At 51.3% G+C, this 16327-nt stretch overlaps 10 protein-coding genes across 10 annotated transcripts; 3 read left to right on the top strand and 7 right to left on the bottom strand.

The window, feature by feature from the left end:
* Positions 1 to 137: 137 nt before the first annotated feature.
* On the bottom strand, positions 138 to 584 carry CLAFUR5_11244 (uncharacterized protein; the record flags this gene model as incomplete). The annotated part of the gene is made up of 1 exon (XM_047910392.1): positions 138 to 584. One exon carries the CDS (start codon positions 582 to 584, stop codon positions 138 to 140), a length of 447 nt encoding a protein of 148 aa, XP_047765221.1.
* Positions 585 to 1087: 503 nt separating this feature from the next.
* On the bottom strand, positions 1088 to 1558 carry CLAFUR5_11243 (uncharacterized protein; the record flags this gene model as incomplete). Its single annotated transcript, XM_047910391.1, has 1 exon — positions 1088 to 1558. The coding sequence occupies one exon, from the start codon at positions 1556 to 1558 to the stop codon at positions 1088 to 1090; it is 471 nt and encodes a 156-aa protein (XP_047765216.1).
* A 334-nt stretch (positions 1559 to 1892) lies between these two features.
* Positions 1893 to 2561, bottom strand: CLAFUR5_11242 (uncharacterized protein; the record flags this gene model as incomplete). The annotated part of the gene is made up of 1 exon (XM_047910390.1): positions 1893 to 2561. The coding sequence occupies one exon, from the start codon at positions 2559 to 2561 to the stop codon at positions 1893 to 1895; it is 669 nt and encodes a 222-aa protein (XP_047765215.1).
* Positions 2562 to 3446: 885 nt separating this feature from the next.
* Positions 3447 to 5639, bottom strand: CLAFUR5_11241 (Exocyst complex component exo84; the record flags this gene model as incomplete). The annotated part of the gene is made up of 1 exon (XM_047910389.1): positions 3447 to 5639. The coding sequence occupies one exon, from the start codon at positions 5637 to 5639 to the stop codon at positions 3447 to 3449; it is 2193 nt and encodes a 730-aa protein (XP_047765218.1).
* A 130-nt stretch (positions 5640 to 5769) lies between these two features.
* Positions 5770 to 6597, top strand: CLAFUR5_11240 (Mitochondrial import receptor subunit tom20; the record flags this gene model as incomplete). Its single annotated transcript, XM_047910388.1, has 2 exons — positions 5770 to 6393; positions 6490 to 6597. The coding sequence occupies 2 exons, from the start codon at positions 5770 to 5772 to the stop codon at positions 6595 to 6597; spliced, it is 732 nt and encodes a 243-aa protein (XP_047765217.1).
* Positions 6598 to 7159: 562 nt separating this feature from the next.
* Positions 7160 to 7694, top strand: CLAFUR5_11239 (uncharacterized protein; the record flags this gene model as incomplete). Its single annotated transcript, XM_047910387.1, has 2 exons — positions 7160 to 7253; positions 7309 to 7694. 2 exons carry the CDS (start codon positions 7160 to 7162, stop codon positions 7692 to 7694), a joined length of 480 nt encoding a protein of 159 aa, XP_047765627.1.
* A 217-nt stretch (positions 7695 to 7911) lies between these two features.
* Positions 7912 to 8522, top strand: CLAFUR5_11238 (uncharacterized protein; the record flags this gene model as incomplete). The annotated part of the gene is made up of 2 exons (XM_047910386.1): positions 7912 to 7978; positions 8032 to 8522. The coding sequence occupies 2 exons, from the start codon at positions 7912 to 7914 to the stop codon at positions 8520 to 8522; spliced, it is 558 nt and encodes a 185-aa protein (XP_047765628.1).
* Positions 8523 to 9240: 718 nt separating this feature from the next.
* On the bottom strand, positions 9241 to 9511 carry CLAFUR5_11237 (uncharacterized protein; the record flags this gene model as incomplete). The annotated part of the gene is made up of 2 exons (XM_047910385.1): positions 9241 to 9444; positions 9500 to 9511. 2 exons carry the CDS (start codon positions 9509 to 9511, stop codon positions 9241 to 9243), a joined length of 216 nt encoding a protein of 71 aa, XP_047765633.1.
* A 244-nt stretch (positions 9512 to 9755) lies between these two features.
* Positions 9756 to 10577, bottom strand: CLAFUR5_20331 (uncharacterized protein; the record flags this gene model as incomplete). The annotated part of the gene is made up of 1 exon (XM_059463167.1): positions 9756 to 10577. The coding sequence occupies one exon, from the start codon at positions 10575 to 10577 to the stop codon at positions 9756 to 9758; it is 822 nt and encodes a 273-aa protein (XP_059319086.1).
* A 264-nt stretch (positions 10578 to 10841) lies between these two features.
* CLAFUR5_11236 (uncharacterized protein) lies at positions 10842 to 11654 on the bottom strand (the record flags this gene model as incomplete). Its single annotated transcript, XM_047910384.1, has 2 exons — positions 10842 to 11456; positions 11508 to 11654. 2 exons carry the CDS (start codon positions 11652 to 11654, stop codon positions 10842 to 10844), a joined length of 762 nt encoding a protein of 253 aa, XP_047765634.1.
* Between the last annotated feature and the right edge of the window lie 4673 nt (positions 11655 to 16327).

The raw sequence follows: 16327 nt of genomic DNA, 5'->3' as shown, positions 1-16327 counted from the left end.
GGGATGACTTCTCAATTTTTCCTTGCCCAATCATCGTCACATAGCCAAACGCGCCTGACGTGCTTTCCGTCAGCTTGTAGCAAGACAAGTAGCGTAGAAACTTACCAAACGTAGCACCCAAGACCGCATGTAAGCCATCATGCCTCACCCTCTTCTTCGTCCGCCCTATACCCCTCCCCCAAAATCCCCAACTCCGTACTCTCCAACACACCCTTCCCCAATCTCAATTCCCACCCCTCTAACTCCTCTCTCAAATTCAACACCGACGGCATAGGTCCATACGACACCCTCGGAGCAACCCACAAAATCCCACTCACAGCCTTGCGACGGCCCTCATCCAATCCTCCCAGCCAGTACCGAAGCGCACCGAAGTCGTGGACCAGGAAGGTAATGTGCTTGTAGTACAGCGGCGTCGCCTCGGCTCGGGCCAGTTGGCAGGTTCCGATAATGCTGCCTCCATGGCGGACTACGCCGAGCTCACAGACTGTGGCGACGTGGGAGCAGAAGGTGAGGGTGTAGATGCGGTTGCGGAGTTCGCGGGGGAGGCTGAGGAGGCGGGATTGTTGTTGGGATTTTTGGTGCATGGTGGGTAGGCGAGGGGGGTGTCGAGGTGGTCGAGGGTGATGGTGGTGGCGAGGCTCTGCGAGGGATGCTGAGAGATGGTTTGGCCGTTGACGGGTTTCGGTGTGATGTGTCGTGAACAAGTTGAAGCCGGCTCAAGTCTGCTCTTTGACCTCGAAGTTCCTGAATGTGTGGCTTGTGCTCAAGCTTTCAATTGTTCACACATCATCTGATTCACTTTCACATGCATGATGATCATTATGCCTCCAGCTGACTCTCTGGTGGGGCTCAATCAAGACCCTGAGCTCGGTCCCTTGTGTAGTCCGTCACCTCCAATTAGGACGATACGTATGGTTAGTTGTGTCGTGCGTAAAGTGCATATAGTTAAGAATACCCGAGTACTGAGAGTAAAGTACTCGTTTCGAGGATCTCGTCCCTTTATATTACTTGTGCTCACCACCCACATCCATCTCTCCAAGTCCAGACTCACTAGCGTGCTCGATTCCGCGACCATCACCACCACCCCTCAAATCCTCACAGCCCTCCTCCCACCACCCCGCGGCATTAGAATCTCCACACACAGCACCCCACTCCGCAAATAAGCAGCCTTGTCCCCCAAGAACGGCACCAACCCCTGCTTCGCCGCATCCTCCCACCCCCTTGACATCGCTTCCTCCAGCAAGATCATCCTAATCGCCCGAACGCACTCAGGTTGCAGGCACCTCACCCATTCTCTAACACAACTCGTGCTCCAAGCGAGGAACTCGGTATGCTTGTAATACAGCATAAGAGTCTCGTAGTAGAGCTGCTTGCAGGCGAGGACGATGCCAGCGTTGCGGTGTGTGACGCCGGCTGAGTTCCGGCGCCATCGAGTCTTGTCCCAGTAGCGGTGTCCTACTCGGACAGGTCGGTCGGAGAAGGTGAGTTCGTAGATTTGATCGCGGAGCTCAGCTAGTAAGGCTAGTAGGCGGGAATGGAGTTGGGGTTGGTATGTCATGGTTGTGCTGTTGGAAGTGGGTGAGTGAGTAGGGAGCCACTTGTGAGCGGTGGTGTAGCAGGCTCGGGCGACGTACAGATACTTTCGCTCGTGTTGGTGGTGGTGGCCTGTGGTCGAGCAAGGGTGTGTGGCGGTAGCAAGTTGATGGTGTTGTGTTGTGGAAAAGGCTGCAGTGTCTCGCGTGAGGGTGCTTTGAGTCTGACTTCTGATTCTTAGCCGGAAGCTTTCAAATACAGCTTCTGATTGTTGCAAAGGACCCACATTCATCTTCATGTGGGTGACTTTTCTGATGCGCCACGACTCAACATCGGTCCATTCAGATTCACCCCAACAATCAAACCCTCCCCACCCTCCTCACCTCCTCAATCAACCCAGGCCTATCCGTCCACTCAACCCCACTCGCCCCACTCCCCCTCCCATAATAACTAATCTTCAACTTCCCTTCTCCCACCACCTCCCCATCCTCCCCAACCTTCTGCCCCAGCTGATGCACATCAAACCCCCCCTCCTTCAACTTCGCAACCAACCCCTGAAACAACCACCCCTCCACCCCCGACACCGGAATCATCGGCGTCACAAAAACAATCCACCTCGTATCATACCTCACCTCGGGGACCAAGTCCAGGAACGGCCTCGGGAGATGGATCAGCCAGGAGATAGTAGAGGTTTCGTCGAGGCAGCGGAAGGTAGTGAGGTTGTAGTAGAGGCCGATGGCTTCGGTGTAGAGTTGTTTGCAGGATGTGAGGAGGCCGGGGAGGGTGTAGTCGGGTCTGATGCGGGCTTCTTGGTCTTGGAAGAGGTCGGTGTAGATGACGTTTCTGATTTCGGCGGGGAGTTTGAGGAAGGGCGATTTTGGCTCTTGGAGGGTGTAGGATTTGGGGAATGAGAGGGATGGTACTAGGGATGAGCGCCGACGAAGTGTTGCTGGAGACGCTGTGGAATTTTGGTCCGGTCGAAGTGTAAGATGCTCCATGGTCGTAGTCATACTAGCGGTCTTCGACATCGTTCCAGGCGAGAAGGACAATACTTTAAGACGGTCTGATAGACTTATAGATGATCCACTTGGCTGATGTGAGATTTCAGGAGACCAATTCCTCAAAGCAGTATTCGCCCATACAAGCGTGAACCTGGAGAGCTGTGCAAGGCGTATCACGTGATGTATGTAGAGCCGAAAAGTCCAAGTTGTTCCAAAAAGGGCGCGCGTGTGGAGGTCAGTGCTCTTATTACTACTGCCAGTCGGAATGTTGTGCCTAATTGATCCTGTCGTTATCTTCTCAGCAACCGATCGGGGTCAGGCTGAGGTTACTGTTTCGTTGAGACATCGGGCCTGAACTTGGTCGGCGTCATCTCGGAGCAGGCCGGATTCGATCGTGTAGGCAAGAAACGTGCTTGGGTTTGCGGACTTCCACAATGGCCTTCCGCCAAGGTTAGAGATGATGCCTGTCATATTAGCATCGCACGAAAGGCTGCCTCGCGTCTGAAAGCGATTCGTCGTCCATCTTGGGGTTGCTGAGGAATATTAACATCGACCACGGTCATGTCGGATCCTCACCATCTCGCAAGCGTGTCGGAATATACGCCGCTCCGACGGCGAACATATCCTGGTCAGGACTCAGGAGTGGATTTACCCGCGCGCTTGCGAAATGCGGAGGATCCGACATGACCGTGGTCGATGTTAATCAAAGCCTGAATTCTCGACGCGACACGTACGCGGGAAGTCACTTCGTAAAGTCACTTAACTGCCGACTGGCTGCTCGCCGGTCCGTGGAAGCGGCTTTGAAGAAGTCTCCTCTGTCGGGACAAGTGTTCTCTTTTCGTAATGGTCTGGTACCAGCATTTCGAGATTATGAATATTCTGTTGATCGTTCGTCATGACATGACATTGTGTTCAAGTGCGGACTCCGAGGCCAATGGGCTGAGTTCCATTCACCGCGGCGGCCGCATCTGCTGATAGTCCTCTCGCGATGAGACCTCCGAAGTCTACTCCCACCTCCGCCAATACTACAGCCTGTTCTTTCACGGTCTGGATGCATATACCCCAGATCTCACTCTCCCGAACGACACTACTCAGCTGGCGTTCCAGGGCAGCATTGAACTCGTCCACTCTTTCCTTGGCCCATCGGACGACTGCACTTCCGCTGGTGGTCGGGAAGGATTGGTTGAAGGTCCGGAACGTGTGTAGCAGGAGTGTGAATGTGGTGTAAGCAAGCGCGTGTAAGTAGGGCTCGAGAGCGCCAGTGAAAGGAAGCTGCCTTGTCCGTGCTCGGATCGTCTCCGTTCTGCTCGCAAGGTATGTTTGGCGCGCCAGCTCCTCAAATCCAAGTCTGAGGAGCCACGAGACGTTCTCCTTTGTCCTTTCCATACCGCTGCTGGAATAGCTTAGTTGTCTTGCAACACTGTTCGCAAGTCTACTTGCTCGTTCGTTGACCTTGGCAAGAATGATTTCCTGTGCCATCGCATTGCCTTTGATGCCACGGGCCATCTTCCGAAGCTTTTCCACTCGAGAAACAGCTTCCTCGAAGCGCTGCAGAGCAATGTCAATGTCCAAGCCATCAATCTGCGACTCGACCCATCTTATACTTTGCGGTCGGCCATCAGCATCGACGAGAACCGAATTGCTTCTACTCAGGCCACCGAGCTTGCCATCTTCACCGATCAGGTCGTTACCTGCGGCTGCTGCCTTCTTCAACGATCGCGCGTCCCGTCCGGTCAGGGAAGCGAGGTCATCTAGAGCCTTTTCCCTTCCAGCATGTTCGGCGGCAAGCTGCTTACGCTGGTCCTCTTGTGCTTTGCGGAACGCGACGATCAGCCCTGCTTTATCAGTGCTGTCTCCGGTGGCATAGGTGAAACTCTCATTGCCAGCACGGACGTTGATGGCGTTGGCGATAGCTCGGTTCTCCTTCGTATTATTGTGCCCGATGGCAGTCGATGACCTCGTGCTAATGTCTGCGAGAGACACATCATGCAGTGACCAACACCGGTCGGCTACGAGTGTCGTCTGTGATTGTCCAGCAGGTTGGTACATGCTCATCCGGTTGCCCTTGCCTTGTGGAGTAGCATCTGCGGGCCGTTTCTTCTCGCTTGCAACCAGAAGATGGTCGTTTAACAATACCAGTGCAACCCTTCGCCTGGGCTTCCACGTTGCAGCATTGAGCTCGACCCAGCGCTGACTCTCCATGATGATGTGTCTTCCTGGTAATGCGGGCAGGTACTTCTGACTGCCTTCCACTCTCTTCCACAGCGTCTGTAGGTGAGTGCTCCACATGGCCTCCAAGTTGGCAACGCTGCTCCTATTTGCGCGCTTCCTATCGGCGACGCTGAGCGTGCTGGATGAACTCAATTCTGCACCGCCTGCACTCGTGACATGGCCCAAAGCACCGGTCAGCTCTGTCATCAGCGTTCGTAAGGTTCGCATTTCCGACTTGAGCTTGTCTGCCTCTTTCGAGATCTTGATGAACTGCGTTCGATTCTGGTAGACATTATGCTGCAGGTCGGAATCTGTGTGTGCCTTGACGCTCTGCAAGTCTTTCTGGTAGGCATGTATGTCGCTTTCTGAGGCATCAGCCAGCATGTTCTGGACATACTTCTCCACCTGCAGATTGGGGTCCTTCAGTGCACGCATGTCGACCTTCAACCGGCCCTTCCCTTTCTCCGGACTCGCCCGCCCATCGCGTGAAGGCGGTGGTCGTGATCCCCCGCGTAGACTGGCGGCGTCTCCTGCATATTGTGATGGCATCGAGGGCATCGCTGGCATGGGAGGTGCGGCGCCATCTTGAGGGATTCCGCCGGCAAATCGCGTGCTGTATCGCCTCTTCACCAAGTCACTCGTCTGGTCTCCTCCCAGCTTCGGCCGTTCGCGAGACGTCGCGTTGCTCGTGCCAGAGTCCTGCGTCGCGACGGTCCATGCTGAGTTGCTGCGGACGGCCGACGCGCTTCGACTGTCGCCTTGCTGGTGCTGCTGGTGCTGGTGCTGCTGGTGCTGCTGGACGGGCGCGGATATCGTCGGACGCGCTGCTGCTGTCTTTGCCGTCTTCGCCGACGTCTTCTTGCGACGCAGCGAGATGCCTTTGCTCTCCGACATGATCAGTGCACATAGATATGTAGTGACATAGTCTCAGGTGATGCTGGTCTCAAATGCATGGCCATGACCAAGCTCGCGCTCGGGGCTCGGGCCAGGCGTCTTTGATCGACTTTACTTTCCAGATTTTGCCATGTCCCTATCCAATCCACTGCACAAACACAACTCAAACAAGGGCCGCCGTACAACATTCACCATCGCCATCGCCATCGCCATCGCCATCGCCATCGCCATCGCCATCGCCATCGCCATCGCCATCGCCATCGCCATCCAGACATTGTCGCGAGACACACCTGCGCTTGGTCACACTTCCACCCCCACAGCCATGGCCTCCACACAACCCTCATCAGGTCCTTCGACAAGTACCATCGCTGTCGCAACAGTCGGCGTTGTCGCAACCGGCCTCCTAGCATACGCCTTTTACTTCGACCACAAGCGAAGGAGCGACCCAGAGTTCAGGAAGACACTGAAGAAGCAACACAAGAAGGTGCAGAAGATCTCGGAGGAGTCGGCAAAGGCGTCAGAGCGCGAGCAGAAGCAGAAGATCCGACAAGTAGTGGATGAGGCCAACGACGAGGGCTTCCCACGCGATCCCGAAGACACTGAGGCATACTTCATGCAGGAGGTTGCAAGAGGAGAGAGCATGTGCACAGATGGCTCGGACCCAGTCGATGCGGCGCTGTGCTTTTACAAGGCATTGAAGGTATACCCACAGCCAAGGGAATTGATCAGCATCTACGACAAGACGGTGCCCAAGGTATGTACAGCATTTCTGCAGGATGCGCAAGGAGACTTTTGCGCGCTGTTCAGAAAATCATAGACCGTTCTGTTCATACTAACACTACCATCACAGCCAATTCTTGACATCCTTGCCGAAATGATCGCAGTCGACCCAAGCATATCCGTCACTGGCTCCTCCGGCCCAGGATCCGACGCTGGGTCCGCTGGCAATGTCGAGTAAGACACGACAGACGACGTTGTCCACGGCCGCGCGCAGGCTATTGCAAACGGGCCGAGTTCGAACAGACCGGACATTCAACACATCGCGCGGAGAGCAAGCGCATCCGATCAGATGCATGGAAAGAGTGTATGATCAACTTTGAGCTTCAGGAAATGCCCTTATAGCGCGTGGAAAGCTCATGGCAGTGACCAGAGCATGGTGATGCATTAGCGGCGTATAGATAGGGAGCAAGCGGGCGTGGGCAGCTTGTTTCTGTGCTTCGAGATCTCATCTCATGGCTTGTATAAAACGATTGTACATTTCCCACGGCAGCCACAGACCAGAGGCCGTGAGTTGTGCGAGGCTGTCGTTCTTACCCTAACAGCACCTTCCTCAAGCATGTTGCGGCAACGGCGTGCACTGACGTGGAAGTACAGATCGAAGGAGCTTCCATGGTGAGGCAATCCTCAACTCCCACTGCAACTCCGACACAACAACAGCATTTTACATCTTCCACTGCACTTCATCAACAACTTCGCCTCCAATCATTAGCGCGATCACAGCGACAGCAACACTATCCACCATGGGCAAGCGAACCACCAAGCAGAAACCAAAGAAGGCCAGCAAGAAGTCCATGAAGGAGAGAAATCCTCAAGCGAACCTGCTTGGTTTGCCACGTAAGCAAACCCTGTCTAACCTCATTAAATTGGTCCCGACATTGATTTTTCTCAGGAGAACTTCGGAACGAGATCTACAATCATGTCTTGAAGGAAAGGGTCAATCTTCGAGCTCGTGGCACTGCCGTGCGAAATGCCGGCCTTACCCTCGCATGTACACAGCTTTACATCGAATCCATCGAGCAGTACTACAAGGATGCCATATTCTACTACGACGCCAAGAAGGAGATCAAGGAAGAAGTGGTCTTCAAATGGCTCAAAAGGCTCCCATCTAAGCATCGCACGCTCATCAAAGACATTCACTTCGGACCGACTCGATTTTACAGGATGGCAATCCCGACGCCCTGGGATGGTCAAGACTTGGATCGGTATGAAAAGGCGATGGCATACCTGTGGCTCAAGCGCAATATGAAAGACCGTGGCATCAAAGGCATTTGCTAAGTCAGCGGCATGATTGGGTGGTTGAACATTGGAACGCATCCGCTTGGAGCGACTATTCACACGTATCACAAGCTTAATCCAAAATGACTGCACAGACTCACTATTCACCTCCAGTTAACACTTCTCTAGATCTTCAGCTCCCCGACACCGCAACCATCACCCACTAAAACCACGCTCACAAGACTTCTCCGGATCTCTTCTCACACCTCGTCGGACCATGACACCACAATGCGATAACCGCGAGCGTCCTCGTAACCCTCAAGCGCACCTCTTCGGAATCCCAGGCAAGTACAAATACAAGTGTGTCGCTGTACATTCGCATACTGACACGACATAGGCGAGCTACGCAATCTAATCTACGACCACCTCTTCTTCGACTCGACCATCAATCTGAACGTCAAAGGTCTCGTCGCCCGTAAAGCCAGCCTCATACTGACGAACAAGCAACTGTACTCCGAGACTATTGCTCTCTACTACGCCGCCACGACAGTCACACTTGTCTTCGCTGTGAAGGACTTCGACATCAAAAAACATCAACTTTACAGATGGCTCGGAGCCCTACCATGCGCCCATCGTCAGCTCATTCCAGAGATCAGACTGGTGATCGTGCCGAGGCGGCGGCAGCAAGTTTTATGTCGCGATCACGCTAACTGGCTTGAATGCGACTGTGTGGCGCTTCGGGTGCTCGAAGTGTGTGAGGGCATGGAGGAAGAGATGGAGAAAGACAAGATCAGGTTGAGTGATGGATTGGTGCGTGTCCAAGTGTACAGGGGTATGTCTGCTGGAAAGCAGCCTTGGTGGGGACTCAACGGAGAGAAAATTTCGTGAAGGCGCACATCAAGAGCATCATCGCTATTGGAGCTAGAAGGAGACAATTGATGGGTGTGGGCAATCGACATGACACTAGAGGGTCCTGAGCTGATGGGAACTCGGTGAAGCTATGCAATAGACCAAGTCAACTTCATCGCTACCGCGCTATCAAGCCAATTCGCACGCCGTATCAGAGCAAGTGCGTTGACCAAAGGCAAATCCAGACCGCCTTTGGTCCCCTTTTGCTTCCTGCGGAGAGCTACTTTCTCCTCCCTGCCATTGTCTGTTCGTAGGTCTGCTCGAGCCCTGAAGTGAGTGACATGTTGGTGCGTTGCGTTCACGTCACACACTCCTCTTGCTAGATATGGCCACATCGTGCAGGAAGCCTGGCCCTGAGCTCCTTGATAACCATATCGGCGAGCCCGCCAGCAGTTCCAGTGCCCTTCAGCTTTATGATAATTTCCCCACTTGTATTGCTCGAGCCTTTCGCCAGCAGTCTGACTTGGCAATGCGTGACGGGTGGTCCTGCGGTAACGACAAGCTGGCGCCAGCTGCCCTCGTTCTGTGCCAGGTATGCCGCAGCGTCATCATCGAGTGTAAGTTCTAGGACGCCGCCCAGCCGATCGAAGGCCTTGCCCATGGGTGACCTTGGCTGTGTGCTGGGTGTCCCAGGGTATCGGACGAGAAGTGGATGCACGACCCGGCGGAGGCTCAGTTTGCCGTCGGGTCCCTTTGCCTAGAGTATCGCCTGTAATTTGCTAGAGTTCTGCACCGCCCGGCGCATTGTGGTGTTGACTCGTTGACTGATGAGGACGCAGCAGATGTCCTCTGCCATATGATGGCTGAGTAGTCGCTTGCGCCTGGCGACATTGAGCAAGATCATCTCAACTAGCTCGCCAATGTCGAAGACGCGCTGTGCCGCCGTTGAAGTCGGTGGTGCCTATATTCAGATGTCAGTGGCACAAACTGTAGGTCGTGGCTTTGTGTCGGCTCACCTCTGTGTCCATGGTGTGTTCTGGCCAGGTGCGGACGACGGTAATATCGATGTTGTTGATAGTGTGAGTTGATGATGGAATTAGGAGAATGGTGACAAGAATGACCGTTGTGTTTCAGACCGTCAAGGATCAGCGCTAGCGCGTTTGTGCGATAAGCGAACACGTGACAGCAGCAACTTCACTTCATGCTTCAGTGACACAAATCCCAGCCTCGATAATTCCTCGCAACCGTGACGAGGCCAAATGTATGTCGTGGCTAAAGCGCAGTCTCGAAATCTCGACCCTGAGCAGTTGATGTCGAGCATCCTAGGATCTGCTGGAGCTCATCCAGATGCTTCGTCTTCATCTCGCTCACAATCGCATCAGCAAGCTCTCCAGCACTCTCGATACCCTCCAACTTCAGCTCCATATCTCCGTGTTTCTTCACTCCATCATCCAACCACCTGACGCCGCACTTTGAATAGTCTCCTCTGTTCCAAGCCAAGAGCAAGTGACGCCAACTGCCGCGATCCTGCGATAGTCCCGCTGCTGCTTGGTCGTCGATGGTCAGCAACAGAGCTTCCTTGTAGAAGGCGATGCCGTGACCCAGTGGCCACTTATCTATTTTCCTCGTGAAGTTCCCGTCGCGGCACCAAAGAAGTGGATGTATGCGGAATATGCGAGGCTCGCCTTGGAGTGAGTAGCGCATGTGCATCATCCTCTTGATCTTGGTGGAGTGTTGAACGGCATCGCGCATGGTGGTATTGACTTGTTGAAAAATGAGGATGAGTCGCATCGTCTCGATCTGATCTTCGTGGTAGACCTGTTTCCATGTGATGGGGCAGGCGCTGAGAAGGATCAACTCGACAAGTTCACCGATGCCGAAGACACGCTGTGCGGCTGTGGCAGTCGGCTGCGAATGGGTTGCTTTCGTGGTAGGGCCGGAGGAAGAGCGACTCGAGTCGGACCACGCATTGTGGTGTGTCGTGGGCTGAGGGGCCTGCTTGTTGGGAGCTGTGGCAGTACGTCGCGCATCGACTACCCTATGAGTAGGGCGTAAGCCAGTGTGACTTGCACTGAACCAAGTGTTGTCGTCCATGTTGTACACACGGAGCAGTCTGTTGTGGGCAGGAGTGGTAAGAGAAAGTAACAGCGGAGTTCAAAAGCAATTCTTATAGCTTCGAGGGCGAAGTCAAAGTGCACTAGCGCAAGTGCAGAGCAAGCCAGCATGTGATGCCCCTCGAGTCGATTTGCTTGATTCTCCAAGATCACGCACCGTGATTCCTTCGTCACAGAACCCAGATCGTACTGCGCAAGCCGCGCTTCTGGCTGGCTTCAAAGTCGAGTTCCATCAACATCATTCCTATGTCGTACGCCAAGCTGGGCACTCGGTTTGTACCCGCTTCACTACAGCATCGACAAGCTCGCCAGCTGTTTCGCGACCACCAATCCTCAGCTCAAGTATCTGACTGAAGCGTTGCATCCCCTTACGCTTGCCTGGCAAATGAATCTCACAGCTATCAACTTCGTATCCTCGGAGATTCCAGCACAGCTGTCTCCAGCTTCCCTTGTCGTGAACGTAGAACTCGATCGCTGCCGCGTCGACATGCAACACCAACGTTTTGGCGCTCGTGGCGTTGATGCTCGAGTTGGTGAATGCATGTCTTGCGAACCTCCAGCCCCACAGGGGCCCATCCGTGGCGCCACCCGGCGCTGGCACTTGGAACACTGGGTGTATGCCGAAGCTTGTGGTATCGGAAACTTTTGGTGGTAACATTCCCAGCAGGCGCTTGATGTGATGTGAGCTTTGTACGGCCTTACGGCACGTTGAGTTGATCTGTTGGCTGCGAAGGATCGTCTTCATGTCGTCGACGACTTGTGCCTTGTTTTGCTCATCACCAGATCGGACATGGGTCAAGATCGGCTCTACGAGCTCACCGATGTTGAAGACGCGTTTGTCGGCCGATGCGAAAGGTGTCTGACAGTGATCAGCCTCGCCAATCTCGAGATGTAGCAGTGGAGTACATACCGTGGTGGCCATATTGGTGGTCATACGTGCAGTGCTGTGATGTGTAATGCTGTGATGTGCTGTGGTGTCTACTGAGTCGTTGAAAGAAGGTTCAGTCAATGGAAGCTCTTTCGCTTGCGAAGCATGTGATTGCGCCGCAAAGAGCATTTCGGTCCGTGCACCACGCTTCACTTCGCCAGCTTCAACATACTTTCAGACTGTCGCTGGCAGGAGCATTATACAGCTGAGCTCCTCTCAAGGCTCCCTTGTGGGACCCATATCTCGGACTCGTCGGTTAACAAGATACCTCCTTGTCGGCCATGTGTCTACTGCCGCTGTTTGTGGAAGTGTCGAAACGTGACTTTCCTCGAGCACGTCTCGAAACCGCACTCGATAAAATGTGCTGCGAGGCGGCGGAGCCAAGCCTCGTATCTGTGCGCCGAAGGTGCTCTTAATGTCGCTGGCCTTATTGCTGTCGCTAGCCTTACTGTCGCTAGCCTTACTGTCGCTAGCCTTACTGTCGCTGGCCTCACTGTCGATAGCCTTACTGTCGCTACCCTTCGATAAGCTGCTTTCGAGACCTAAAGTTAATACTGTTTCTTCATTAAGCGTAACGACCGACGAGCGCGTCAGCGAGGAGGGAGTGGAGCTCTATCACCAGCCCTCAACTAGCCTTGGCGCCCGCTCTGATTGGTCAACTTTCAAGCTTTAGGGTCACGTGACCTACCGCACTATGCCTGTTGGCGAACTCGCAAACATATACTCGTCGCTAACGCCTATGTCGTCGTATAATAAGTACTATACGTCGGGTAGCGGTAGCGTAGATCGTACGCTACTTTATAGTCTAGAAGGGTTAGTAGAGAACTCTACTCCGCTACGCTTACCTTTAGAGGTTTATAACTACTAATAGTACATTTGAACCTATTAGGAACAGGACACAAAGTGCGTAGCCGTAGAAGATAGGAATTATAGATTATATAAATAAAGAAATACCTAATAGAATAGCGTATATCTATATATAGTATCGCTAGTTAATAGTATAGGTGTTTTAGGAGGGATAGCTATACTTAGGACTTGACTAGTAAGCCCTAATTACTAATCACCCCAAGCACCTAATGTTGACCCTATAACCTATATATTCTTAATTAGGGACCTAATAAGGGCCGAAGTAAGTATAGCGATCTAAATTAGGTCCGAATATATTAGGTTAAGGGCCTACCTATTTAGAAGACGCGTACTAGATATCTATAGCCTAGCCTACTAGTGTGGCTACCTATCGTAAAACCTAGAATATATGCTACTACGATGCCCGTAGTAGGCGAGAGGTAGGGGAAATTAGAGGTACTAAGCGGGAAGGAGAGACTATAAGTTAATCATTAGGGACAAAGGCAACATTCGCCAAATCTCTCGGTAGATACTATAGTAGGGATACCTCTAGCAGTTTAGCCTCGCTAGCGAGACGGAGGAGTAGATAGACAAGAGGCGGAAGCTAGGGGGGTTGTAGATAGGGTAGTTATTAAGGCAGGCCTATAACACTAGCGTACCCCTAATAAGGGAAATTCAAGACGACAACTAGGAGGAAAAGATAGGCGGGAAGGAGGAGGGGTTTTTACTAATACGGGTTCCCCTCTATATATACGAAAACAAGATAGTATAGCTATATAGGCCAAAGGGCACTATAATAGCTTAATGAAATATCTATCTATCTATATATTCTTAATATAAGTTATACCTTATTATATAGGTAATAATAGTAGTAGTAAAAGTAAGGAATAAAGAAGGGGTATAAAGCTTACCTTAGCTTACTTTACTTAAAATCACTAATTTGTTAAGAATATATAGGTTATAGGGTCAATATTAAGTACTTAGGGGGATTAGTAATTAGGGTATTACGGGTAGCCCGCGACCCCTTACTATAGCTACGTCGGCCCGGGTAAACCGCGGACCTTTCGTATCGGGTTAGCGCGGCTTAGCTTTACTTTATAACTTCGCTGCGCCTCGCGCTCCTCTTTCGTAGCTTTGTAGAATAACAACTCTATTATTTAGACCCTACGGTACGCGTGCCCTTATAGTTTATTCTACTTTTCTACCTAGATTACGGATCTAGGTAAGGGACGCGTAATAATAGGAATAGACAGAACTATAGAACTCGAAGAACGCGTAGAGTCGTATTAGAACATAGAATACGGTAAGGCGTATAGCGCGTAAATACCTAGAGAACGTAACGCGGCGATATTATTAGTAGATAGTCGCGCGCTCGTAGACAGTTAGGAAATAGGCATCGTTACGCCTCCCCCGAACCTAGATAATATAACTTTATAGACGAACGGCGGTATACTACCGCTACTAAAGCCTAAGAGTAAAGGTAAGTAGCGTATATCTCTTTTCCCCGACCTCTCCTCTTTTCCTTAGAGTTAGATATAAGACGACAACCGGCGGGTTATAGTAGACACCGGTATCGCGCTATAATAGGAAATTGATAAAGCTTACTAGAAAGCCTTCGAGCGAGAAGAAGGTAGTAAGATTGACTTTATAGAACTGTTCGAGTTTAAGCTCGAAGAGAACCTAGGCGACGACCTAGACGAGGTGTACCTATTACTCGACGAGGTAGAGTATATTCTCGTATCTAAATACTAGAATGTTATACTAGACAAACTTACGACCCTCGTATCCTAGTACCCGAAGACTACCTACGACTTTATACTATAGGTAGTGAATATAGCGATGACTAAAGGCAGACAACTCGATATAATAGAGCGAGCTAATAACCTCTAGAACACCTAGTACACTACGCTATATACCGAGTATGACCGTATCTATAAGATACTATAAAGCGAGGAGGCTATAATATAGAAGATAGCCGTAGACCTAAAGAGTAAGAAGGATTATAACCTAGTAAAGTTATAAGAGGTAGAGAAGAAGTATAGGGAGGCTAATAACCTATATAAGTAATTTAGCGAGATTTGCGAAAAGTAGAAGAAGAAGGTATAGGATGCCGAAGCTAAGAACTAGGCTCTATAGAAGGAGGTTAACGATCTGAAGACTCGACTCTAAGCTACTAAAGACACTATATAGAATAGAGGTAGGGGCCGCTCTAGTCGCCGACCCTCCTATTCACCTCTACGCGAGACTTTACTTAAGTAGCTAATACGTAAGTATCGTAAAGCTACTAGTAGAGGCGGCGGCGGCGGAGGCGGTAGTAATAATAATAATAACGGTAATAGTAATAACGACCGAGGACGTAATAGAAACCGTCTACGACCTAATAATAATAACGGTCGCGACTCTCGAGCGCGTAACACCCGTATATAGACTCCCCTAACCGAACTTTTAGAACGCCTATTTACTATTAACCGCACTCTAATACACGGTGTCGAGGTTAGTAAGGACGTACCTAACCCGAAGTACTTTAAGAACGATTACGACCCTAACTTCGACAGTTAGTATAGTAGTGTGCTTCTTAAGCTAACTATAACTACTTTCCGCTCCGAGGTAGACGGCCTATATTTTGTATATAGATAGACACAGGGTGACCCTTAGAGAAGTATTAAGCCGAGAATCCCCGTACCTAGATAACAATTATTTAACGAGTTTAAGACTAGTAAAGAACTACTAGATTAGATAACGCGCTAGTACGGCACCCGTAACGAAGGAACTAAGGCTATAGTTAACATCGCTACCTATAAGTAGGAGTAGGGTAAGACCTTTATTACCGTCTACGCTCGCTACTCGAAGCTATATACTTAGATAGAGTAGACCGACGAGACTAAGCTAATACCATTTCGTAACCGCCTAAACCGTAAGTACTTTATTAAGACTTTCGGCAATAGGGAAGTAGATAGACGTTTATACGATATATAGGATGTTATTAAGGAATATACGGTATTAGATAAGAGCTTCTACGAGACCGACCGACTATATCTATAGAAGGAGCGCCTACGTAGCAACCCTAATTCGAACAATAACGGCGTATAGGGCGGTAGTAATACCGTAGGCGCCGTAGCTACTAGTACGACCGTTATAATCGTCTAGCGACTACTATAATATATAGGTACGAAGAAGAAGGAGGACCTACCGGTTTACTTATAGAACCTACCTTTATTAAACCGTAAGTAGCGTAAGGACCTTAAGAAGTAGGGTAAGTACTACCGCTACCGTATAGGCTCGTACGTATTAACGAACCCCGAATACCCGGTATATAGATTTGTCATTCCCCTGTTCTAGGACCCTATCCGGCCTATGCAGGTATATATCTATTGTTATGTACAAAGGGAAACCCGAATAGGTGAAAACCCTTCCCGCCCCCGACTACTCCTTGTCTAGATTAGCTTTCCCTCTGAACGTACGTAGTCCATGTCACTACCCCGTTAGCCCCCGCTCCTAGCCGGTCTCGTCGCGCTACGTCGTGTCCTCTCTTCCTGCACTGCTCCTACTAGGCGGTACTGTTCTAGCCAGCCCTTCTCTAGTATCTAGTTCGTAATGCGCCGTAGGTCTTTAGCGTTGTTAAGAAGTGCCCCAATCGTCCGGTTCCTCGCCTTTGCCATCCACTCCCCCCTTCCTAGCGACCACCTCGGACAGACGAGGAGTGCGTGCCGTACGTTCTGGGAGCGATAGCCGTAGGGGCAGCTAGTATTCGTGTATCCTAGGACCTTCCTCTATGATAGGTACCCCTAGAGGCCGATGTGTTCGCTTCGTAGTTGGGTTGCTATGCTACTCTGTGCCCTCGTAAGGCGGTAGTGGATGAGCTTCGGGGGGTGCTTGACCGCGGATTTTGTAGCTGACCATTCCTTAGGTTGTCCCGCTAGCTAAGGGCGTCTACTATGCCCTACAACCTGGTTGTT

Source organism: Fulvia fulva, chromosome 8 (assembly GCF_020509005.1).
Source record: "Fulvia fulva chromosome 8, complete sequence".
NCBI classification, from domain to species: Eukaryota; Fungi; Ascomycota; class Dothideomycetes; order Mycosphaerellales; family Mycosphaerellaceae; genus Fulvia; species Fulvia fulva.
This window is presented reverse-complemented; position numbering and strand designations above follow the sequence as displayed.